This window comes from Cololabis saira, chromosome 22 (assembly GCF_033807715.1).
Source record: "Cololabis saira isolate AMF1-May2022 chromosome 22, fColSai1.1, whole genome shotgun sequence".
Classification (NCBI taxonomy): domain Eukaryota; kingdom Metazoa; phylum Chordata; class Actinopteri; order Beloniformes; family Belonidae; genus Cololabis; species Cololabis saira.
Genome location: NC_084608.1, coordinates 35,270,707 through 35,296,080, shown reverse-complemented (window position 1 = coordinate 35,296,080; position 25,374 = coordinate 35,270,707). Strand labels below are relative to the sequence as shown.

The 25,374-nt window shown below is 44.2% G+C and overlaps 1 protein-coding gene and 1 pseudogene across 1 annotated transcript in view; one reads left to right on the top strand and one right to left on the bottom strand.

Annotated features, from left to right (window-relative positions):
* Positions 1-25,374, top strand: part of LOC133423115 (NACHT, LRR and PYD domains-containing protein 12-like) — a 464,316-nt pseudogene that overhangs the window by 105,625 nt on the left and 333,317 nt on the right.
* LOC133423131 (protein NLRC3-like) overlaps positions 23,624-25,374 on the bottom strand; it is a 2,052-nt gene continuing 301 nt past the window's right edge. Inside the window, exon 2 of the mRNA XM_061713273.1 lies at positions 23,624-25,374. This exon is cut by the window's right edge and continues 42 nt beyond it. Coding sequence (XP_061569257.1) covers positions 23,624-25,374 — 1,751 coding nt within the window.

Here is a 25,374-nt window from a genome sequence, read left to right as displayed (position 1 = left end):
CATGCCCACAAGTTTGTAGAGTTCTCTGGTTTGTCTACCCACCTTTTCAGGAGGTTTACATGGAAGACTTGATGTTTCTTTCGGCGGTCTGGCAAGGAAAGTTCATATGTCACTGGGCCCATCTTTTTCCTGATCGTGTATGGTCCCTGCCACTTGGCAAGGAGACCGCTATCAGACGTTGGCAGCAGTAGGAGAACTTTCTGGCCCTCCTGAAAAATTCTCCTCTTGGAGGTCTTATCATAAGTTTGCTTCTGTCGCTGCTGTGCTTGAGCCAAATTACCATTAGCAAGCTCTTGAAACTGCTCCAGTTTGTCTCTCATTTTCAGGACATATGAGAGCTCACTGCACTGCTGTTGTGGTGTGGGGCCCTCCCAGGCCTCCTTCAAAACGTCCATTGGACCCCTCACTGGATGTCCGTACAGCAGCTGAAAAGGTGAGAATCCGGTTGATGTTTGTGGGACTTCTCTATATGCAAACAGCAAGAATGGAAGCCATTGGTCCCAATCTGACCCGGAGTCATTCACAAACTTCCTTAACATGGACTTGAGAGTCTTGTTAAAGCGCTCAACGAGGCCGTCTGTCTGTGGGTGATAGGGACTGGTCCTCACTCCTTGAATTCCCAGCATGCTGTACACCTCTTTAAGCAGATTTGATGTAAAGTTGGTACCCTGGTCAGTGATGATCTCCTTTGGAATTCCAACTCTGGAAAACAGCTGAATGAGGCAGTTGACGATCTGGCGAGCCTTGATCTTCTTCAAGGGAAAGGCTTCAGGGTATCTTGTGGCATAATCACTGACTACCAGTATGTACTTGTGGCCTGCACTACTTCTTTCTAGCAGGCCTACAATGTCCATGGCAATACGGGAGAAGGGCGTATCAATGATGGGCATGGTAATGAGAGGGGCCCTATCTCCTTTCCTGCCTGGAGCCGTTAGCTGACACTGTGGGCAAGATTGGCAATATTTAACTGTGTCAGCATACTGCTGGGGCCAGTAGAAACGGGGAACCATTCTGGAAAATGTTTTTGCCTGTCCTAAGTGTCCTGCCCATGGGATAGAGTGGCTCAGATTAAGGATTGTTGGCCTCAAACTCTGGGTAATGACTAGCTGATCACCAATCTGGCTACAGCGATACAGCTTGTCTCTCTTAACTACAAAGACTTCCTTATCTACCACTTGGGTAGACTCCGGCACACATTTTGAAAACAAGATTGTAAGTGTGGGGTCCTCTCTCTGTAGCTTAGCAATATCACCCGGGATGGAAAAAGTGTCAGACTCTACTGGATCATCCACATACTGGGCTAATTTGGTTCCCCTTACTCTATCCCGTCTCCTCTGTCTCCTGCTTTTCCTTTCCTTAAGCTGTCTGGTGTAACCACTAGGCACTTCCTCATTTGCAAAAGGTAACTCCTCCCATCCCGCTGTTAGACTAGCTTGTTCCTGCCTGATTTTGGACCTTGTAACAGCTAGCAAACTTTCACTGGTGCAGCTGGCCCTAGTCTCACGAGATTGTTTAGCTATCAGATCGGCAAGAACAGGGATATCAGAGCCTAACACGACCTGACAGGGTAGATGTTCAAATACTCCTACTGAAAGAGGATAGAGTTGACCTTCGACCTGGATAGATACCTCAGCTATGGGGTATCCTACCTTGTCCCCATGAATACAGAGGACATCCACTGTTCCCCCACAAAAAATGACATTCCTAGGGAGACTATCCTGTCTGACTAGGGTACGATTACTTCCCGAGTCTAGAAGAGCTATACAGGGTCTGTCTTCAATTAACACACCTATTGTAAGTTCTTCAAATTGACCTTCTCTCTCTACCTCACTGACAGATGACTGGGGAGCAAAACACATGTAGTTATTACTAACATGTACTTTAGGACACTCTTTCATAAAATGACCTTTCTGACCACATGAAAAACACATTAAGAGGGCCTTATTTCTAGGCTCAAGTTTAACTGAATTTGAGGGAAGGAACTGTCTTGTGTTCCTAACTCTATAGTCATTGCCTCCGTCCGGTTTACCAGATGGTATGGGTGGGCGGGGCTTGGCTGGGAGGTACTCTTGTGATGGACGGCGGGCAGCTAGGAAACCTTCAGCCAATTCTGCTGCTTCTTTTGAGGTCTTTGGGTTCCGTTCTTTGATCCAGGTGCAGAGCTCAGGGTTAAGGACTTTGAGAAACTGCTCCATGATGATGGTGTCTCCGATTTGCTCTTTTGTTTTTGCTTTGGGGGCCATCCACTTCTCATACAAGTCCTTGAGACGTACCTGCAATTCTTTAGGGGTCTCTTCCCCCTCTGGTGCACTGGAACGGAACCTCACTCGATAGGTCTCTGTACTGATTTTGCACTTCTGCAAGACAGCAAATTTTACTTTTTCATAGTCCATTGTGTCATCAATGTCCATGGCCACATATGCAGCGCGAGCTTTACCAGTTAGCAGTGGAGCTAGGTGAAGAGCCCATTCATCCTGAGGCCACTGACAGGCAAGAGCAATTCTTTCAAAAGTGATTAAATAGTGCTCAATGTCCTCACCTTCATTATAGGGCTGCATTTTGGGGCTTTTCCAGCCAGGTAACCTCACCAGACTGGGATGTTGACCTCCGATAGCAGGCTGTGATGGCTCGGCAACTGTTTCAGGTGCTGGCCCTATGGAAGGGGCGGATGTGGCAGCCGAACCGTCCCTCGGCTGCAGACGCTCCTGCCGGTCCTGCTGCACCTCCTGTTGGAGTTGGGCAAACTGATGTTGTATTCGCCTCCACCTCTCCTCCTCATGCTTACGCTCCTGATCCGTCCTGGCATCCCGGTCAGCCTGCTGTTGCATTAAGCATCGCAAAAGATTAGACAGTTCTGCCGTACTTTGTTCCTGAGGTAGACCACCTGCTGCCCCTTGCTGGTCACAGACATCTTGTGACAATTCTGGTAGACACTCCATTTTATTTTTCTTCTGGTTTCTTATTGACATCTTCACTGCCTCCTACTGGCCTGGGACCCACCAACTGCCACCAAATGTGGGGACGTGTGACCAGAGTAGATGGATGGAAGGAGGCAGACTCAGAAGCAATGTTAAAATGTTCAAGAGTGATTTATTTTTTTCCAAAAACTACTTAGAATAAGCAACATGTGCCCATGGCTGCACACTGGTCTCTCCTTTTCCAGCAGCAGACAGCAGCTGGTTAAGTAGGCCCTTCCATCAGGCTGTACCACTCCAAAGGTGACTCCACTCGCCTCCCTGGAATCAACTGAGCCATCAACATTTCGCCTCCAACCACAATCACCACCAAACACACAATAGCTTCGGCCATGGTAACCGATACCTTTTCAACCATGCCAAAATAATCAAAATCAATAAGAAAACAAATCCCAAAATGTACCTCCCCCCATACATGGTTCAACCCAGTGACATCACTAAAGGCTGAATTATACTTCTGCGTCAAAACGACGCCGTGTCTACGGCGTGTGGTTTTTGGACACGCAGAGGACACGCCGTCACATGCGCCGTCAGTGACGTGCACCTCCCGAAAATTGTAACTACGCGTCGAGGAGACGCCGTCCACACGCAGACCGAGAGGGCTGTGATTGGTTCGTTTGAAAGCGAAGCATTTCCGGTTTCCGGTTTGAATCAGTAGTGAACTTCCAGGGCTTTTTTCTTCGTTTATATGTGATTTTTTTTGTTTTTGTTTTTTGCACAATAGTTGTCCTTATTTCTTTGATTTACTGTGACCGGAAAAAGTCGGATAAACCATTCAGAAAAAGATCGCTAACTAGTGGCCGCGGGGGGTACTGCACCGCGACCAAACGGAGAGACGGAGAACTCTGAACGATTCGTGACGGCACCACGGGTGCGCCGTGTGCTCTGCGTGTGTGTGACGCAGAAGTATACTCAGCCCTTAATGATGTCACCAGGGTATAAATAGAGGAAGTGTTTGCACTTTTCCCTCCTTTTGACACTGGAACCTGGTGGGTATGGTAAGTAACATAATCAACCTCATGATAAATGAAAAAACTGAACAAATAAACTACTTTAAACTTAACAATACTTTTCTGTATTATTTTAAGTGCAATAATTGAGAACACAAACAAACCCGGGGTACTATGTGCCTGCATGGCATGAAAGAATGATAGACCTATAACCAAAACAAAAAAGCACGGTTGAATTTGGATGGCTAAGACAGTAGACTGACATGGTGACAAATGGTGTGCTCTCACCCACTTTGTCACAACGGCAATGGAGATTCAGGTGGTAACCATGGCAACGGAGATTCAGAGAAGAGCCGGCTACCGCAGGATGGCGACATGAGTGATTTTCTAATATATTTTAATTTATTTGGTGAATTTAACAATTTTGATGACTGGGATGCAGAAGAGGAGAGAAAAGAAACTAGCCAAGCGGAGCTGAGCGGACTAGAATATCTCCCGTTACCAAGGAAACTGAGTTATGGCTTGTTAAAAAACTTCCAACGGCTGGTTGAGAGATTAAATAGTCGCTCAGTCGCTCAGCTGTGGCTTGTTATAAAAATAATGATTTACACTGAAAACACATTAAAGCATGAATAACTGATTTAATATTTATGTTTTTTGGTAAGTGACCGTGGTATAAGCGGGATAATGCCCTTCCAGGTGTAAATTAACATAAATATATGGAATTCGCGGAGGCAAACCGCCCCGCGTCGTCCATATATTTCTGATAATGTTCACCTCGTCGGGCATTATCCCTTACATATTCTATTCTATTCTATTTTTATTATTGTATTTTATTCTATTCGATTAGAGACAGAACTTTTAGAGCCAGTTCCATCTTTGGAGGATGATAAGTGGATAAATGTGGAAACATCTCCAGTGGACTGACCTCAGAGTCTCCAGTCTACAGTTTGGACTCTCCAGTCCACCAGACAGAACCTTCACTCCTGAATCCTTCAGGTCCCAGTTCTGACTCAGGTCCAGTTCTGTCAGATGGGAGGGGTTGGACTTCAGAGCGGACGCAACAACTTCATAGTGAGTCTCTGAGAGATAACAACCAACAAATCTGTGATGAGAGAAAACATGATGTCAGTTGTAATAAAGTCTGATTTAAAGCCAGACTGACCCACAGGAGTTACAGGACGGTGCAGGAGATCACAGAACCAGAGTTACTAGAATTAAAGTCACATACCAAGTACAACCATGTCCACATAAAACTATTGTAGGTTTACAGCTTTGAGCCGTTTAAACTTGTAAACTTCTTCAATAATTTCAATGAAAATGTCTGATCTGATGAGTTCTCTGTAAAACTGGCTGTAAGTTCACATCAACAAAACTCCCCGGTGGTTCTGATGTTTCATCTTTCTGCATTACATAGATTCATCTCTGAGCAGAAAAAACATCAACTACAAACCGGATTCGGTTGGGAAAAGTTGGGAAATTGTGTAAAATGCAAATAAAAACAAAATACAATGATTTGACAATCCTTTTCAACCCATATTCAATTGAATACACTACAAAGACAACATATTTAATGCTCAAACTCATAAACTTTATTTTATTTTTCAAATAATAATGAACTTAGAATTTCATGGCTGCAACACATGCAGTAGAAGTTGGGAAAGGGCATTTCTCAAAGCAAAATTGCAAGGAATTTGAGGATTTCAACATCTACGGTCCATAATATCATCAAAAGGTTCAGAGAATCTGGTGAAATCACTGCACGTAAGCGCCACGGCCGGAAACCAAGACTGAATGACCCTGACCTTCGATCCCTCAGACGGCACTGCCTTAAAAACCCACATGAGTGTGTAAAGGATAACACCAAATGGGCTCAGGAAAACTTCAGAAAACCACTGTCAGTAAATACAGATCGTCACTACATCAGTAAGTGCAAATCAGTAAACTCTAACATGCGAAGCAAAAGCAGTTTATGAACAACATCCAGAAATGCCGCCGGGTTATCTGGGCCCGAGCTCATGTAAAATGGACTGATGCACAATGGAAAAGTGTTTTGTGGTCTGATGAGTCCACTTTTCAAATTGTTTTTGGAAACACTGGACGCCGTGTCCTCCGGACCAAAGAGGAAGCGGAACCATCCTGACTGTTATCAACGCAAAGTTCAAAAGCAGCATCTGTGATGGTATGGGGGTGCATTAGTTCCCATGGCATGGTACATACAGTACAAGTACATACAGATTTTGGAGCAACATATGCTGCCATCCAAGCCACGTCTTTTTCATGGACGCCGTGCTTATTTCAGCAAGACAATGCCATGCCACATTCTGCACATGTTACAAAAGCCTGGCTTGGAAGTAAAAGAGTCCAGGTTCTCCCCTGGCCCGCTTGCAGTCCAGACCTGTCTCCCATTGAATATGTGTGGGGCATTATGAAGCGTAAAATACGACAGAGAAGACCTCGGACTGTTGAACAACTGAAGCGGTTCATCAAGCAAGAATGGGAAAGAATTCCACATGAGAAGCTAAGAGAATTAGTCTCCTCTCTTCCAAAACATTTATTGAGTGTTATTAAAAGGAAAGGTGATGTAATGAAGTGGTAAACATGCCCTTTCCCAACTTCTACTGCACGTGTTGCAGCCATGAAATTCTAAGTTCATTATTATTTGAAAAATAAAATAAAGTGTATGAGTTTGAGCATTAAATATGTTGTCTTTGTAGTGTATTCAATTGAATATGGGTTGAAAAGGATTGTCAAATCATTGTATTTTGTTTTTATTTACATTTTACACAATTTCCCAACTTCAACCGAATCGGGTTTGTAGATCAAGTGTTTGAAACATGAACCTCTGGTTGAGTTGACAGAATAAAACAAACACATCTGACTTCAAAAGTTTTCATTTTCAAGATCAAAATCAGATTTGAAGAAGTGAACTGCTAACTGATGGTGTTATTGTATGGGCTCAAATTAATGCCATAAGTATTTTGTATCTGTAAATAAACTTTGTACTTGTAGAAATATTTTGTGCGTGTGCAAAAAACATTTGTACTTGCAAAAAATATTTGTACTTTTAGAAATATTTTGTGCGTGTGGAAAAAAATATTTGTACTTATAGAAATATTTTGTGCGTGTGCAAAAAATATTTGTACTTGCAAAAAAATAATTGCACTTGCAAAAAATATTTGTACTTGTAGATACAAAGCTACAAACCTTTTTACAAAAGCTACAAACTTTTTACAAAGCTACAAACTTTTTACAAAGCTACAAACTTTTTTACAAAAGCTACAAACTTTTTTTCAAAAGCTACAAACTTTTTTTACAACTACGAGTTATGGCACTGTTTTGACGTGCCAAAACTAAAAGCCAATCAGCGATCTTTGGAACGGGTTTCAAAGCGTTTCTGGAGAGCCAATCAGCACATTGCATCGCCTACTGACGTCGCCGCCATATTGGATGTGGCAAGACTGGGCTGCAAACTAATACAAGTAAATGGACTTATTTTCATAAAGCACCTTTCTACAAAGAAATGTACGTTTTACGTCTCATTTATTCATTCACACACGCACTAATATACTTGGGGAACAGTTAGGCACCAAATATAATATATTTAATTTTCTCAGACGGCAAAAATAAGAACTTTATTGATCCCACATAGGAGTAATTCATGTTATATCAGCTATAGAGAACAAGGTAGTGCCGAAAAACAATATATATCCCCTCCTCACAAATATAGACATATTTTTTTATCAACAAAACAAATAAAAAAAAAATCAAATAACAAAATAACATATTTGAACCATTTTTCAGACAATAAAATAACAATAACAATAAAATGCAATGTAATGTATAAAAATGTAAAATATGCTTTGTTAATGAGAGAATATGTTTCTCTATTTTTCTTATTTTTTTTTTTAATTGTTTCTTTATTTGGAAAGGACAATAAATAAAACGATACAGCAACACTCAATCAAATGAAAATGAATGTCCTTCCGGTTTTGCTAGTTTAAGTCACAAAAATTAACGTTTACATGAACTATGAACAGAAAGGGGGTCACCTGCCGCTGCTGTGTTGAACCAAATGTAACAAGGTTACAATTTACAGTTTATTTTTGTTGATGAAACTCCACCAAATCTTTAATTTATTATATTCAGTCAATGTTACTGTTCCATTCCAACTGTGTGTATACCTGTACTGTCACTTTAAGGGCGAGCTGCATTCCCGAGCTCATGACGTCACGCAGCTGCGTCTGCTCCTCAGTCTTGCTGGATTCTCTGAGAGCAGGTATGCTGTGTGTTCCCGTCAGAGTTAATCTTTTTTATTTAGTTTTCTTAACAGTGCTTGTAATAATGTGAAGTACATTTGGGAAGTTACTCTGCCCGGCCTCAAGGTGGCAGCAGTGTTCCTTGCAGGTGAAGCTACCGACAAGGCAGAGTGAGAGTCAGTTCAGTTTACATTGGAGTTTGAAACATGCGGTTATGCTGTTGTTGTTCTGAAGTTGGAATAAAGGTTATGCTGTGAAATAACCACGTAGTCCCTGAAGTTACTACATAAATGGCGACAAGGATAAAGCTGGCCACCTGAAGGGAGACTACAACGACGATTAAATAGACATTTTAATCGCGGAAGACGTGACGGTAATATGGCGGGTCTTGTGGGACACACCACTCCATTCAACAGTCAGACCCAGTCCTGGGAGGAATACTGCGAAGTGCTGGGTTATTTTTTTGAAGCAAATGACATTGATGATGCTGATAAGATGAAGGCAATCTTGCTGAGTTCGGTGGGAAGTCAAACTTACAGCCTTATGAGAAATCTTGTGAGTCCCGAGAAGCCGGGGGACAAGACGTTTGACCAACTTGTTGCTCTTTTGAAGGAACATTATAATCCTAAACCGAGCGAGATTGTGCAACGGTTCGTGTTTTATTCCAGGACCAGGAAACCTGAGGAGACTGTGTTGGATTTTGTGGCTGGACTGAGGAAGTTAGCACAAGATTGTAATTTTGGTGACAAACTGAAGGAGCAGTTGCGGGATAGACTGGTCTGCGGGGTTGCTGATGATCGCATTCAACGCAGACTGTTATCGGAGATGGATTTGACCTTCGACAAAGCATTGAAAATTGCACAGGCCATCGAGACGGCAAATAGGGATGCAAAAGTTTTGCAATCCCAACTTGGGGAGCTTCCCCAGGCAGTGCATAAAATGGCGGTCCAGCAGAGCCAACATGCAGTGAGTGCCCAACGGCGAGCATGCTACAGATGTGGCAGTGAGCAGCATAGAGCAAACGAGTGCCGTTTCGTGCAGGAGACATGCCATGGCTGCGGAAAAAGAGGGCATATTCAAAAAGTGTGCCGTTTGAGAAGTGCAACTGCAGTGGCTGAGAAGTTTAAAGGGGGAGGAGCGCGAAAGACGGAGAGGCAAGGGAGAACACAAGCAGCACATCATGTTACTCTAGAAGAGGAAAAAGAAGAGGAAAATGATGAGGAAGTGTTTTTCACAATGTATAACATGGAGGAGACTGAGCTCACCAAGGAAGAGCCTTTTCGCGAAACATTGACTGTGAATGGACGAGCAAAGACATTTGAACTTGACACAGGCTGTGGAGTGACGGTGATGAACAGCGAGGAGTTTGCAGATCTGTGGGAAGAAGGTAAAATCCCCCCACTGAAACCATGGCCTTTTAAGCTAAAAACATACACAGGTCAACCAGTAGAGACACTGGGTACTGTAAATGTCACTGCACAGTACAGAAATACTGTTAAGACACTACCACTAGTTGTAGTCCCAGGAAATGGACCCAGCCTTTTAGGAAGGCACTGGATTAGGAAACTGGACATAGTCTGGAGGGCAGTAAATCACATACAGGAGGGCAAATGTTCATTACAAGGGGTGCTCAGTCAGTACGACAGGGTCTTCAAGGAGGAATTGGGGAGACTGAATGAGGCCCCAGCCAAAATATATGTGGACAAAGAGGCAGCCCCCAGGTTCTTCAAACCCAGAACAGTCCCGTATGCAATGAGAGCCAAAGTGGAGGCCGAGATTGAGCGTTTGGTGCAACAGAAAATAATGCAGCCTGTTAAATATGCGGAGTGGGCCGCTCCGATTGTACCAGTGTTAAAACCTGACAACAGTGTGAGAATCTGTGGGTATTATAAACTGACAGTAAACAGAGTGTCAAAATTGGAGCAATATCCTATACCAAAAGTCGAAGATTTATTCGCTAGTCTATCAGGGGGGCAGAAGTTCACCAAGCTAGACATGAGCCACGCATACCACCAGATCCCTTTGGAGGAGGAGTCAAAAAAATATGTGACCATAAACACCCACAAGGGGTTGTTCACGTATAATGTGTTGCCTTTCGGGGTCTCATCGAGCCCGGCTATATTTCAACGCACTATGGAGGGGGTACTGCAGGGCATACCAAAGGTGGCAGTTTTTTTGGATGACATCCTCCTGACGGGACGAAATGACCAAGAGCACCTTCAGACCCTGGAGGAAGTGCTAAAAAGATTGGACCAGGCTGGATTGCGCTTGAGGAGGAACAAGTGCATGTTCATGAGCAGGGAAGTTATTTTCCTAGGTCACAAGGTGGACTCCACAGGGTTGCACCCGGTACATGATAAGGTGGCAGCAATCCAGGACGCTCCTGCCCCGACTTCCGTGACGGAATTAAAAGCCTATTTAGGTTTATTGAACTACTATAACAGGTTTTTGCCAAACCTATCTACATTTCTGGCCCCAGTCCACAGGCTACTCAGGAAGGACACCAAGTGGCAGTGGGGAAAGGAACAGGTAGATTTTTTCCAACATTCAAAGCAATTAATGCAGTCAGCAGAGGTGTTGGTCCACTATGACCCAGAGAAAGACCATGTCCTATCTTGTGATGCTTCTCCACACGGGGTGGGTGCCGTGCTTTCTCACCGAATGCCAAACGGGACTGAGAGGCCTATAGGGTTTGTGTCTCGCACGCTAAACTCGGCTGAGAGGAACTACTCGCAACTTGACAAAGAAGGTTTGGCTGTCATTTTCGGGGTAAACAGGTTCCATAAGTACATTTTTGGCCGGCCGTTCACTATTGTGACAGATCACAAACCCCTGTTGTCACTTTTTGATGAGTTAAAAGCAGTCCCACAGATCGTGTCCCCCCGTATTCAACGTTGGGCTGTAACATTAATGGCTTATGAATATCACATCATCTACAAGGCTGGAAAATATCATGGAAATGCAGATGCATTGAGCCGTCTCCCTCTGCCGGGGGACCTGGGTCCCAGTGTACCAAAAGAGAGAGTGCTCATGTTGGAGACGTCAGACATCACACTTGTGACCGCAGAGCAGGTGCGTACGTGGACAACAAAGGACCCTGTGCTCTCAAGAGTGAGAGAGATGGTACAGAGAGGTTGGCTGCCGGAACAAGAGGGGGCTGATTTTGCACCTTTCACCGCTCGAAAGAATGAACTGAGTGTGGAAAATGGATGTGTAATGTGGGGTGCCAGAGTGGTTGTTCCAAAGAAGGGACAGGCAGATCTACTGAGACAGCTGCATCAAAGCCATCCAGGTATTTCTAGAATGAAGTCATTAGCACGGAGCTACGTGTGGTGGCCTAAGATGGATCAAGATGTGGAGAACACTGTTAAAGCCTGCAGTGTTTGTCAGGAATACAGAAATGTTCCAGCGGTGGCCCCATTGCACCCCTGGGAATGGCCAGACAGACCCTGGCAGAGAGTACATGTGGATTACGCGGGGCCCTTCATGGGAAGAATGTTTTTCATTCTGATCGATGCCCATTCTAAATGGATGGAAGTATATCCAGTGAACTCTTCTACATCCACGGTGACGATTGAGTGCCTTCGAAAATGTTTCAGTACTCATGGTTTGCCAGAGATTTTGGTTTCGGACAATGCAACAAGCTTTGTTAGCGCCGAGTTTAAAGAGTTCATGATGAAAAATGGCATTTCACATGTGACCTCAGCACCTTATCATGCTTCCACTAATGGTCTGGCAGAGCGTGCAGTACAGATTTTCAAGCGCCTAATGAACATGAGTGCAGAGGGAAGCCTGGAAACTAGGGTGTCTAGAGCTTTATTTAGTTACAGAGTGACACCGCAGACCACAACGGGCTTGTCGCCTGCTGAAATGTTGTTGGGAAGGAAGCTGCGATGCACTCTTGATTTGATCCATCCAGATATGGCACGCAGGTTGATGAATAAACAAGAGAAGCATGACAAACGTACATGACAGAAGAGCTAAAGAAAGAGGCTTTAAAGTGGGTGATTCAGTGCAGGTCAGAAATTACAGTCATGGACCAAAATGGGTCCCCGGATTCATAGAGACAGTGACTGGCCCAGTGTCATATACAGTGATGCTGGGGGATGGTAGAGTGGTCCGGAGACATGTGGACCAGATCTGTTCCAGACAGGAGGCATCTGCTAAGTGCACGGAGGACGTCTTACCAGCACCTCTCTGTGCAGGTGAGCCTGCTGTGCTGGGAAGCAGGGCCCCGGACGACCAGGTCATGGAGAGTATCAGTCCCGATGGTGTGGAGGAAGGAACTGCTGCTGCTGCGGGGCAACCAGGGACTGCCGCTGAACCCGCAGAGACTGAAGCACTTGGGGTCTCGCAATCTGGCCCGGAAAACACAGGGGTAGGCCTGAGAAGGTCACAGAGACGAATTAACTTGCCCGGTCGGCTAAAGGACTTTGTGGTTTCCTAGGTGTTGAGACAGAGTGCTCTCAATTATTTGTGTTTGTTTGAACTCAAGCTGTGTGTCACTTGTTAATTGTTTGATCTGATTGACCAGACAGGTGCTGTGATTTGTGGGTGTGTCAATAAATGGCTGCGCATCCACAGCTGATTGCAGTTGTTGGATCGAGTGAAACGAAATACTGAATGAAGCTCTGTTATTCCCGTTTTTGCGGTGTATATCTTTATTCTGGTTTACCACGCCAAGCCGCCTGCTGCATAACCCTGCCAACAGGTTATGGGCCCAGAGAAAATCCAGAATAACCCACAGAGAGTGTGATGACGACGCTGACACCATGAGTAAAAGGATTACAGACGCAAGCCGCTGGTCCCGGCTTCAGTTCAATGGAGATGAAAAGAACTATGAGATTTGGGAGACATATTCTTGGGCCACCTTCGTCTGCAAGGCCTGAAAGATGTTATCTTAAATGATCCTGAGACAGACGACGAAGCTGAGCTGGTTGATGATGCAGCCAAGAATGCAGAGGCATATGCAGAACTTATCCAATTTCTGGATGACAAGAGCCTATCGTTGATAATGAGAGAGGCGGCTGATGATGGGCGAGCAGCGCTAAAGATTTTGAGAGACTACTATCAAGGTAGCGGCAAGCCACGTATCATCAATCTCTATACAGAACTGACGTCCCTTCAGAAATCAGACAGTGAAGTGTCACTGAATATGTGATCCGCGCTGAAACTGCAATCACTGCTCTGAGAAATGCCGGAAAAATATTAAGTGATGGACTATTGGTGGCTATGGTTTTAAAAGGCTTGCCAGAGTCATTCAAGCCTTTTTCTGTCCATATCACGCAGTATGATGCGGCAATGACTTTTGCTGAATTTAAAACAAAGTTGCGGAGCTACGAGGACACAGACAAGATGCGGGCTGCAGCAACAGCTGACAATGTGATGAAGGTGCGCATGCAGCACCAAAGAGGGAGACCCGACAGCGCAGGTGACCGGGCAGCAGCAGACCTGACGTGCTTCAGATGCGGCCTGAGAGGACACCTTTCCAGAGACTGCAGGCGTAAACTGTGGTGCAGTCACTGCAGGAGCGCCACGCACCGGGACACCACCTGCAGAAAGAAACAGCGCCAGCGCAGCGAGCGAGATGACGCACGTAAAGTCTACGGGGAGACATCGGGTGAGGACCAAGAGTACGCCTTCCGAGTGAGTGAGGGGACAGCCAGTGTCAACGTGAGGGGCCTGATGGTCGACTGCGGAGCTACTTCGCATATCATCACAGACCACACAAAGTTCAAGCGGTTTGATGATGGGTTCCAGGCTGAGACACACTGCATAGAGCTGGCTGACGGTACGAGATGCAAAGGGGTTGCAGAGCGCCGCGGTGACGCAGAGGTATGTTTGACTGACAGCGGAGGCAGACAAATAAACACTATACTGAAACAAGCCCTGTACATCCCATCCTATCCACAAGACATTTTTTCTGTGAAGGCAGCTACTGCACAGTGATTTTCAAAAAGGAGAAGGACAATTTAATTCACAGAGACGGTACGAAATTCCGCATTCATGTGCATGACAGATTGTATTACTTGCACACAGTGAATGATAATGATGAATGTGATGATCAGTGCATGGGGTGTTTTGATATGCAGACTTGGCATGAGGTCCTTGGACATTGCAACTATGATGACATTCAGAAACAGCAGAGTGTGGTTAACGGGATGAAAATTAAAGGTTCAATAAACAAACCTCCACATTGTGAAGTGTGCACCCTGGGAAAACTTTATCAAACGAGAAACAGAAATCCTGACGCAAGAGCTAGAACACCTTTAGAACTGGTACACACGGATTTGGCAGGGCCAATCCACCCAGAGTCGAGAGATGGGCACAAATATGCCCTCTCATTTACTGATGATTTTTCTAGTACAGTTTTTGTGTATTTTTTGAAAAACAAAAGTGACACATCACATGCAACGGAGAAGTTTCTGGCTGACATAGCGCCATATGGTAAAGTTAAATGTTTCAGATCGGACAATGGTACTGAATTCACAGGTAAAGGTTACCAGGCTCTACTCATTAAACAGGGGATTAGACATGAAAAATCAGCACCTTACTCTCCCCACCAGAATGGCACTGCTGAGCGCAACTGGCGCACACTTTTTGATATGGCACGATGTATGATTATTGAAAGCAACCTGCCAAAACAACTGTGGACTTATGCAGTTCAGACTGCCGCTGTGGTTAGAAACAGATGTTTCAACAAACGTACAAAACAGACCCCAATAGAAGCATTGACAGGCAAGAGGCCTAATTTATCTAGGATGCAGAAATTTGGGTCAGAGTGTTTTGTTTATGTTCGAGATAAAAGAAAACTAGACCCAAGATGTGAGAAGGGTGTTTTCATCGGGTATGACAAAAACAGTCCGGCGTACATCATTTACTTCCCTGAGACTAAGAGGGTGCAGAAGCACAGGGTGGTAAAGTTTGTAGCCAAGATGGGTGTAGAGCAGCAGACTCAAGTGAATTTTATGCCTATAGATGACTTTGTACAGTACAAATCCAGGAGTCCAGAGCACCATTTCCCACTAGAACATGAAGTGAAGTCTGAAGCAAGTTGCCACTAGTCGGTTCCAGTAGAGGTCAAGTGTGAGCCTGAAGTGGGTGAAGTTAGTCGTTACCCTTCTAGAGAAAGGAGGATGCCAGATAGGTACACAGATTGTAGAACGTCCGAGGAGATGGATCATGTTCAGAGTAACATAGACTACTGTTATCGAGTCATGTGTGACATACCAGTTTCATTCACAGAAGCTGTAACATCGGATAAGTCAACAGAGTGGGTCAGAGCGATGGATGAGGAGATGCATTCACTTAGAGAGAACAACACATTTACCCTAACTAGCCTACCTGAGGGCAAGAAAGTAGTGGGGGGTAGATGGGTGTATGCTATTAAAAACAATCCTGATGGTTCAGAGAAATACAAGGCCCGCTATGTCGCAAAAGGATACAGTCAAAAGATGGGTGTAGATTATGTGGAGACTTTTTCCCCCACAGCTAACTTGACTAGCATCAGAGTGCTAATGAAGAAAGCAGCACATGAAAATTCTGCACCAAATGGATGTAAAAACAGCCTACTTAAATTCACCGATAGACAAGGAGATTTACATAGAACAACCAGAGGGGTATGAGGTGCAATCTCAAACAAATGAAAAGCTGGTGTGTAAACTAGAAAGGTCACTGTATGGGCTAAAACAATCAGGCAGGAATTGGAACAGAGTTTTACATGACTATCTAACCAAAAACCAGTTTGTACAGAACCAAGCTGACCACTGTGTTTACACAAGGGAGACAGAACACAACAAGGTGATCATGGTTATTTGGATTGACGACTTACTCATTGCAGCAAGTGATGAAAATTCATTGAATATTGTAAAAGACATGCTTACAGCAAGGTTCAAAATGAAGGATCTGGGAAAACTTGGACATTTTCTTGGTATTGATTTTAACCAGAGTGAAGACTGTGTAACAATGTCTCAGACAAAGTATGTGGGAAAAATCCTTGAGAGGTTTGACATGGAAAATTGTAAACCTAGATCCACACCGTGTGAGCAAAAACTTAACTACACGGATGATGCGGTACTCATGAGTGATGTCACAAGATACAGAGAGGCGGTAGGAAGCCTCATCTATCTGACTGTCTGTACCAGACCTGATTTGAGCTTTATAATAAGCAAACTGTCACAATATTTCTCTAAACCGACAGAACAGCAATGGAGTACGGTTAAACATGTTCTAAGGTATCTAAAAGGTACAAGTGACAAAGTACTATGTTACAGGAGAAGTGATGAGAACCTAGGGATACAAGCGTACAGTGATGCAGATTGGGCTGCTGATACCTCTGATAGACGAAGTACATCTGGTTATTGTATAAGCTTAACCAAAGGTGGCACTTTAGTGTCATGGAAAACCAAAAAGCAGCCAACGGTAGCACTGTCCACTTGTGAGTCAGAGTATATAGCACTCGCTGCTACTATCCAAGAGTGTCTCTACCTTACTCATTTCCTAGAGGGGATTGATAAGCATCCATATGCAATACCTAAGGTATACGAGGACAACCAAGGCACGGTTTGTTTAGCTAAAAATCCTGTCAGCAGACAGAGGTGTAAACATGTGGATATCAAGTACCACTTCATTCGATCCACTGTAAACAATGGCAAAATGATCTTGACGTATTGTCAGACCAATGAAATGGTTGCAGACCTATTTACCAAACCTGCAACAAAATTTAAGTTGAAACAGTTTGATGAATTTATGTTTGGAGTTAATTAAGTTTTCTTTTGGAACAATGTGAGAGCAAGTGGGGGTGTTGAGACAGAGTGCTCTCAATTATTTGTGTTTGTTTGAACTCAAGCTGTGTGTCACTTGTTAATTGTTTGATCTGATTGACCAGACAGGTGCTGTTATTTGTGGGTGTGTCAATAAATGGCTGCGCATCCACAGCTGATTGCAGTTGTTGGATCGAGTGAAACGAAATACTGAATGAAGCTCTGTTATTCCCGTTTTTGCGGTGTATATCTTTATTCTGGTTTACCACGCCAAGCCGCCTGCTGCATAACCCTGCCAACACTAGGGGACTTTGGGGTTTAGGTTTAAAAAAAAAAAAAAATGCGAAATTGCATTGTGCTTTTGTGTGTTTTTTGTTTTGTTTTTTGTGTTTATTTTCAAGCAGGTTGATGCAGCCAGTGAGGTTGAGGATGGTTCCACTTGTGTATTTTGATTTTGATTTCTCCTGTGTTTACATTTGGGGGGGGAGATGTTTAACTACTTAAGGGGGAAAGGGTGTAATAATGTGAAGTACATTTGGGAAGTTACTCTGCCCGGCCTCAAGGTGGCAGCAGTGTTCCTTGCAGGTGAAGCTGCCGACAAGGCAGAGTGAGAGTCAGTTCAGTTTACATTGGAGTTTGAAACATGCGGTTATGCTGTTGTTCTGAAGTTGGAATAAAGGTTATGCTGTGAAATAACCACGTAGTCCCTGAAGTTACTACAGTGCTAAACAACAGTATGCAACCATAAATGATTTCAGTAAGCTTGTGATTATACAGAGGTGCATTAGGGTTGAATGTGAAGTCTGTAAATACACTTTTGCAACAGTTATAGGACACGTGTATTTTCCGATTCTACAGGATTCCATGCGGTTTGCAGAGCGGGTGTTTATGGAGACTACATGTTCACACTGTTTGTTTATTTTGTGACTGTACAGGTATGTTTATTTCGTTTTGTTATGCATTGGCATTTTATATTAATTGCAATTGGTATGTTGAAACGGATGTGTGTGGCTGATTATAATGTTTTGTCCATGGTTTTCAAATAACATGAGATGCACTTTTGCTGTTAGTATTGAGAATGTATTAGATGCAATTACAAAGTGCATATTTCCTGAGTTTTGCTGGATTCTCTGAGAGCAGGATTCCATGCGGTTTGCAGAGCGGGTGTTTATGGAGACTACATGTTCACACTGTTGTTTGTTTATTTTGTGACTGTACAGCCCCACCTTACCACCACCAGTAAAGAGCAACCAACTGCTACGTGTGGTTATGGATGTCACGATTACTTGTTTTCACTATTAACCGCGATTTTAAACGGCACGATTAATTATTCGTGAAGACTCCTAAACATCGTCACTTTCCAAAGATTACGCCGGTACCCGGAACCTTAGGCCCCGTTTACACGGAGCAAAAACGGAGGCGTTTTCATGCGTTTTGGCCGTTCGTTTACACGAAAACGCAGCTCAAAGCCCCCAAAAACGATAATTTCTGAAAACTCCGGCCAAAGTGGAGATTTTCAAAAACTCCGTTTTCACGTTTGCGTCTAAACGGAGGAAAACGGAGGAAAACGGAGATTTAAGCTTCAGAACGTTACATTATGCACCAGAAACTCACCAGCGTCATGTGTGCGACCTGTGTTTACAATTAGTTTGGCCACCGTCAATATTTTCTTGTATTTTACCTGTTTTATATTCTAAAGTCACACTTAAAAGTAACCCCCCCCCCCCCCCCCCCCGTCCAGCCTCCTGCTCATTCAAGCCTGTGAGCGCGTCAGCCAGCAGCATGAAGCCTGAATTATGGTTCCGCGTTAAATCGACGGCGTAGGGTACACGGCGACGTGCATCGTACGTGCGCGTCGCCGCGTACCCTACGCCGTAGGCTCTGCGTTGGTGTAACGCGGAACCATAAATCAGCCTTAACTGGAAGTTACACACGTGTCATTTGTTGATGTTTTTCCAGGATTCTGATTGGCTGGCATGACGTTAACAGCGTTTTCATGCGGGTCCGTGTAAACGAGGATTTTTTTTAAAACGTAGAGGGGAAAATATCCGTTTTTGTAAATACCCGGCTACGTGTAAACGTGGCCATAGACAGATCAGCGCAACTCGCACGGAACGAAAATAAAGTTACACAAGCGGAAGCGGAGCAGCTGAAGTGAAGTATGGATGAAGAGTTATTCCCCCCCAAAAAGCGGATACAATCAGCTGTGTGGGATTATTATGGGTACCGCAAAAATGAGGAAGGGGTTATCTTTGACGATGGCTTTCCAGTGTGTAAACATTGCAGAAATAAATCAATTTATTTAATAAAAAATCCCCGGCCCGCGGGGACGGGCTGGGAGCGGGCTCGGACGCGAGGCTGCGCTCCGTCGCGGGCTCTGTTGATGGATTGTACCGTAGACCACTGCTGCTTCTGTTTTACATCCATTATTAAATAAATGGATGTAATAATAAAAGAGTCTGCTAACTTAACCGCCGTCTTCAACGCTCCGTTGTTTAAAAAACGGCGCTCTTCCGTGTTTATTCTGCTTTGGTTGTTCAGTAACACCGTCCCCAGCCCCGCCCCCAGCCCCCGACGTAAGCACGTAGCTGACATTCCTGCACTTTAACCTGAACTGAAAGGACTTGAAGCAAGTCTTCTGCAGGTGGCTCCTGTCCTGCAGCCTTTCACCACTTTTTTTGTTCCAAAAGGAAATACATAGCTAGCTTGTATTTAATTTCAGATGTGGTCTTGTTTATTTTCACTGTTACAGTATTATTTATGTTTCAGAGGGCAGCTATAAGTCAAAAGCTAGCTAGATGTTTTTTCCTGTTTAAAAATTCTCTTCTCAGGTCCAAAAGAAATGTTCAGAAACATTTTTGTAATACAGTTTACAGTTTGCATGTAGCATTTGAAACGTTATTACCCAAAAGGTAAATCCTACTGTGGATGATTAACACAGAAGTGATTTTTGTTTAATTCCAATGGTATTATTGTCATTAATGTTGTACTTTTTGGTTACTTTTCTTTGTTGCTAATATTTGGCATGGAAAATAAATGACATTTAAAGATCTCTAAGGAGTGTTCATGTGATTTTACAGATTCATAGTGTGAAATTAATTAATACATAATAATCGTGATAATCGTTAAATCGTGATTATTTCTCTGACAATAATCGTACCAAGAGAATCTGTCATCGTGACATCCCTACCTGTGGTCCGACTGTCTTCTTCTGACCAACCAGAACACAACGCAGAGGCTATCAGGGGTTAACGGATGTGCAGCCAGCCAGTTAGACTGTGTAGTAGAGCTAGGCACACCCGTTACACAAACATAAAACCCAGTCGAGGTCAAAACAATGAATTACATATTACCAGTGAAATCAAACAAAATCTGCTCTCATGGGGGTGATAAATACAATCCAGTTATTCCAAATCTTATAGAATATGTCCCGTTGTGCTTTTAGTTGGAAGGTCAGCTTTTCCATCCTAAAAATCTCTAAGGTGATACCTATCCAGTCTTCTAGAGTAGGTGGGGTCGGAGTTAACCATCTCCTGGTAATTGCTTTCTTACTTGCCACCAAGAGCAATTGCAGCAATTTTATCTCTCGCCTACATTCCAAAACAGTAACATGACCTAGATATAACACGTCAAAACTCAGAGGAAACTGAATGTTAAAAACTGTGCTTACTGAAGCCTGGATACCCCTCCAGAACACTTTCAGCTTGGGGCAGTCCCAAAAAATGTGATAGTGGTTAGCCACAGTCGAGCCACATTGTCTCCAACATGGCAAATTTGCCCCTTTGTATTTCTCCTGATACGGTGTCTTGAAATATCTAATAATATTCTTCCAACAATGCTCTCTCCAGTCCATGGAGCTAGATGTTGTCCATTGGAAGGACCAGATATTGCCCCAAGTCTCCTCAGAAATGTCAATCCTTGCTTCCCTTTCCCATTTAGCTTTGATGTAAAGAGTGTCGCTATTATTGGCATGGGATATAGCTGTGTACAGCTTGGAAATGGAGTTGGCTGGAGTCATTGTCATGGCATTTTTCAAAATGTGGTAAAATTCTAATTCGACATCTGAGAGACCTGTCATTTGCAGATATCTATGGAAATCATTTCGTTGTAAGCCATGTTTATCCTGTAAAACCTCAAAGCTGAATACAGTGTTCTTATGAGTGAGTGAAAGAAATGTTGTAAAACCATACATTGTCCACGATTTGAAGCTAGAATCATGCTTGTTGGGGAAAAAATCAGAATCAAACGCAAATCATCTGAACATTCTCAACATTCTATGTATATTGCTCATATTAATCACCTTCTGCCAGACTTGAAACGTGTGGTTCAGCCATGGGTTCCCCAACTTTTGTAACTGACACATTATACCCTCATCCGCCAACACAGCTTGAATGGGGAATGGATCTACCAGATTGGACTCCAACTCCTTCCACTTAGCCGCATATGTTCCATTACTCCAATATAGTAGAGGAGCTATTTGAGCAGCATAATAATAATTCTTTAGACAAGGGAAACCCATCCCCCCAAAATCCTTGTGAAGTTGAAGGGTGGCATATTTAATTCTCGGTTTCCGGCCCTGCCAAACAAATCTGGAGATCCATTTATCCCATTCCCTAAACTGAGTTTCACTCACCTCTACAGGCAAGTTCCTAAACAAGTAAAGTAGTCGGGGGAGTACACTCATTTTTACTGCGCTTATTCTTGAGCTAAGGCTCAGAAAGGGCACCAGATTCCATCTATGCAGATCTGCTTTTATTTTCGAGGATATTGGTACATAGTTTGCCCGGAAGAGCCCTGAAAGATCCTTAGTTAGGTGTACACCTGTGGGGTTGCCGGTGGCCTGGGTTCCGGGCTCTTCCGTGTCGGCCTCTGGTCTCGCGGGTGGCGGGGTTGCTCCCCCCCCCACTATAGATACACTTCAGGTTTATTACACACACACACACACACACACACACACATACACACATACACACATATAGTCACTTATTCTAAAAAGGGTTTTATTTTTAAAAACACTGGACTTAAAACATACTTAAAAACACAAGACGTTTCGGTGTTCATCCAAACACCTTCATCAGTTGTTTGGTCCACAGGAAGTAGCTCTGGCAGTTATAGACTCAAAGGAGTCACATGACTAAGGTCACATGACTGCTCAATGAGTGAGCCAGAGAAGATGGTGTCCCAGGAGCCTAAACAGATGCCCCTCCCCCCACCTGTGAGGTGGAGCAAGTTGGTTGGTCTGTTAAGCGCCGGGGTAATGTCTTCAAAACAGCATTGTAAGACGAGGACAAATGATGTCTCAGTCCCCCCCCTCTATTTAAAGAGGGCCGCTCCACTTTCACATAGATGGCCTCCCTTACGCCCCTCTCAAACCATCCATCCTCTCTGTCCAGGACGTGGACGTCCTGATCCCTAAAACTGTGTTTTTCTTTTTGTAGGTGGGTGTACCATCTTCTCTGGCTCACTCATTGAGCAGTCATGTGACCTTAGTCATGTGACTCCTTTGAGTCTATAACTGCCAGAGCTACTTCCTGTGGACCAAACAACTGATGAAGGTGTTTGGATGAACACCGAAACGTCTTGTGTTTTTAAGTATGTTTTAAGTCCAGTGTTTTTAAAAATAAAACCCTTTTTAGAAGAACTTTCTACCTGGATAAATGAATCTCCACAGACATATAGTCACTTAGTCACATTCATACACACACACACACACACACACACACACACACACACACACACACACACACACACACACACACACGCATGATCATATACATACACACACACACACATAGACATACACACTGGCTTGTTCACCTGCATGCTGGCTCTCTAGTTTTTGGGTTTAGGTAGCGGTAGCGATAGCTTAGCTCAGACTGCGATCAGATCTCAAGATTTAGGTCGATTGCTGTTATTGTTTTGGTTGGCTCCGTGCCGGTTTCGTGCTTTGTTTGTGGTTTTTTGTTGCAGATTTCCAGTGCTTGACGTGTGTTTCCGTGTGTTCCTGCTTCCTGGATTGGCAGTGGATGTCGTCACCCCCCCCCCCCCAAAAAAAAAAAAAAAAAAAAAAAAACACTGGGTTTGTATGTGTATATTTATGTATGTGTACGCATATGTGTGCGTATATATATGTATATATATTAAATATAGTAATAATGCACATATATACACTTTTGGTTTCTACCGTCATGGTATCAATCAATAATATGTGTGCAGATAAGGTGAAAAAAAAAAAAGTGTACACCTAGATATTTAATGATCTCATTTTCCCAATTTACCTTAAATTTCCTACGTAAAGTCGCAGGGACTATATAGTTTAATGTCATCACCTGAGTTTTTGAAATATTAACTTTGTAGCCAGATAATTTACCAAAATCAGACAACGTGGACATTAATTCATTAAATGAACCTTCTGGCTCCCCCAGGTATTTTTCTTATTTAAAAAAAACGTTTGTAGCTTTTGTAAAAAAGTTTGTAGCTTTGTAAAAAGTTTGTAGCTTTAAAAAAAAATAAAATTTGTACTTGTAGATACAAATTTGTATCTACAAGTACAAATATTTTTTGCAAGTGCAAATATTTTTTTCACACGCACAAAATATTTCTAAGTATAAAGTTTATTTACAGATACAAAATACTTATGGCATTAATTTGAGCCCATATTATTGATCCATCTGGACTCACCGAGCCTTTCTGCAGTTCCTCACAGCTGGAATCAGTCTCCGTCGACCCCCTGGTGTTGTCTTGTACTTGCTCATGTCCAACTCATCCAGAACCTCCTCCGACATCTGCAGCATGTAGGCCAGAGCTGAACACTGGATATCAGAGAGTTCCTGCTCTGATCTGTTCTCTGACTTCAGGAACTCTTGGATCTGCTGATGAACTGAGAGGTCGTTCATCTCCACCAGACACTGGAACATGTTGATGCTTCTGTCAGGAGAGTTACTGTCAGTGCTCATCTTCTTCAGGTTGTTGATGACTCTCTGGATGGTTTCTGGATCGTTCTCCGTCTGGTTCAGCAGACCTCCTAACAGTCTCTGGTTGGACTCCACAGAAAGACCATGAAGGAAGCGGACAAACAGGTCCAGGTGGCCATTTTTACTCTCCAGGGATTTCTGCATGACACTCCTCAGGAAGTCATCGAGAGATGAGTATCTGTAGATTTCTCCCAGGAAGTTCTCCAGCACATCTCTGTTCCTGGTGGAGCAACAGTGGAGCACGTAGACTGCAGCCAGGAACTCCTGGATGCTCAGATGAACAAAGCAGTAGACGGGTTTCTGGAAGACTTCACACTCTCTCCTGAAGATCTGGGTACAAAATCCTGAGTACACCGAGGCCTCTGGGACATCAAGACCACACTGCTCCAGGTCTTCTTGGTAGAACATGATGTTTCCTTTCTCCAGATGTTCAAACGCCAGCCTCCCCAGCTTCAGGAGAAGGTCCCTGTCAGCCTCCGTCAGCTCCTGTGGACTCGTCTCATGTCCCTCCTGGTACTTGTTCTTCTTCCTCTTGGTCTGGACCAGCAGGAAGTGGGAGAACATGTCAGTCAGGGTCTTGGGCAGCTCTCTTCTCTGCTCTGTGGTCAACATGTGGTCCAGAACTGTAGCAGTGATCCAGCAGAAGACCGGGAGTTGACACATGATGTGGAGGGTTCTGGATGTCTTCATGTGGGAGACGATGCTGCTGGACCGCTCTTCATCCCTGAACCTCCTCCTGAAGTATTCCTCTTTCTGGCCGTCGGTGAAGCCTCGTACTTCTGTCACCCTGTCCACGTGTTTGTGAGGGATCTGATTGGCTGCTGCAGGTCTGGAAGTGATCCAGATGAGAGCTGAGGGAAGCAGGTTCCCCTGGATGAGGTTGGTCAGCAGCACGTTGACCGATGAGCTCTGTGTGACGTCAGACACGACCGGACCATTGTTGAAGTCCAGGGAACGTCTGCTTTCATCCAGGCCGTCAAAGATGAACAACGGTTTCCCGGCAGCCAGCTGCTCTGCTGTGAGCTTCTGTAACGATGGATGGAAAACCTGGATCAGCCTGAGAAGACTGAGCTGCTCATCTCGGATCAGGTGCAGCTCCCTGAACGAGAGCAGAATCACCACGGTGACGTCTTGGTTCTCCCAGCCCTCGGCCCAGTCCAGAGAGAACTTCTGAACCGAGAAGGTTTTCCCAGCGCCAGCGACGCCGTTGGTCAGAACCACTCTGATGGCTCCACGTTGGTCAGGTAAGGCTTTAAAGATGTCCTGGCACTTGATTGGAGCGTCATGGAGGCTCTTCATCCTGGAAGCTGTCTCCAGCTGCCTCACCTCATGTTGGGTATCAACCTCTTCACTCAGTCCCTCTGTGATGAAGAGCTCCGTGTAGATCCTGTTGAGGGAGGTTCTACTTCCTGGTTCATCAGTTCCTTCAGTCACATGTTCACATCTGCTCCTCA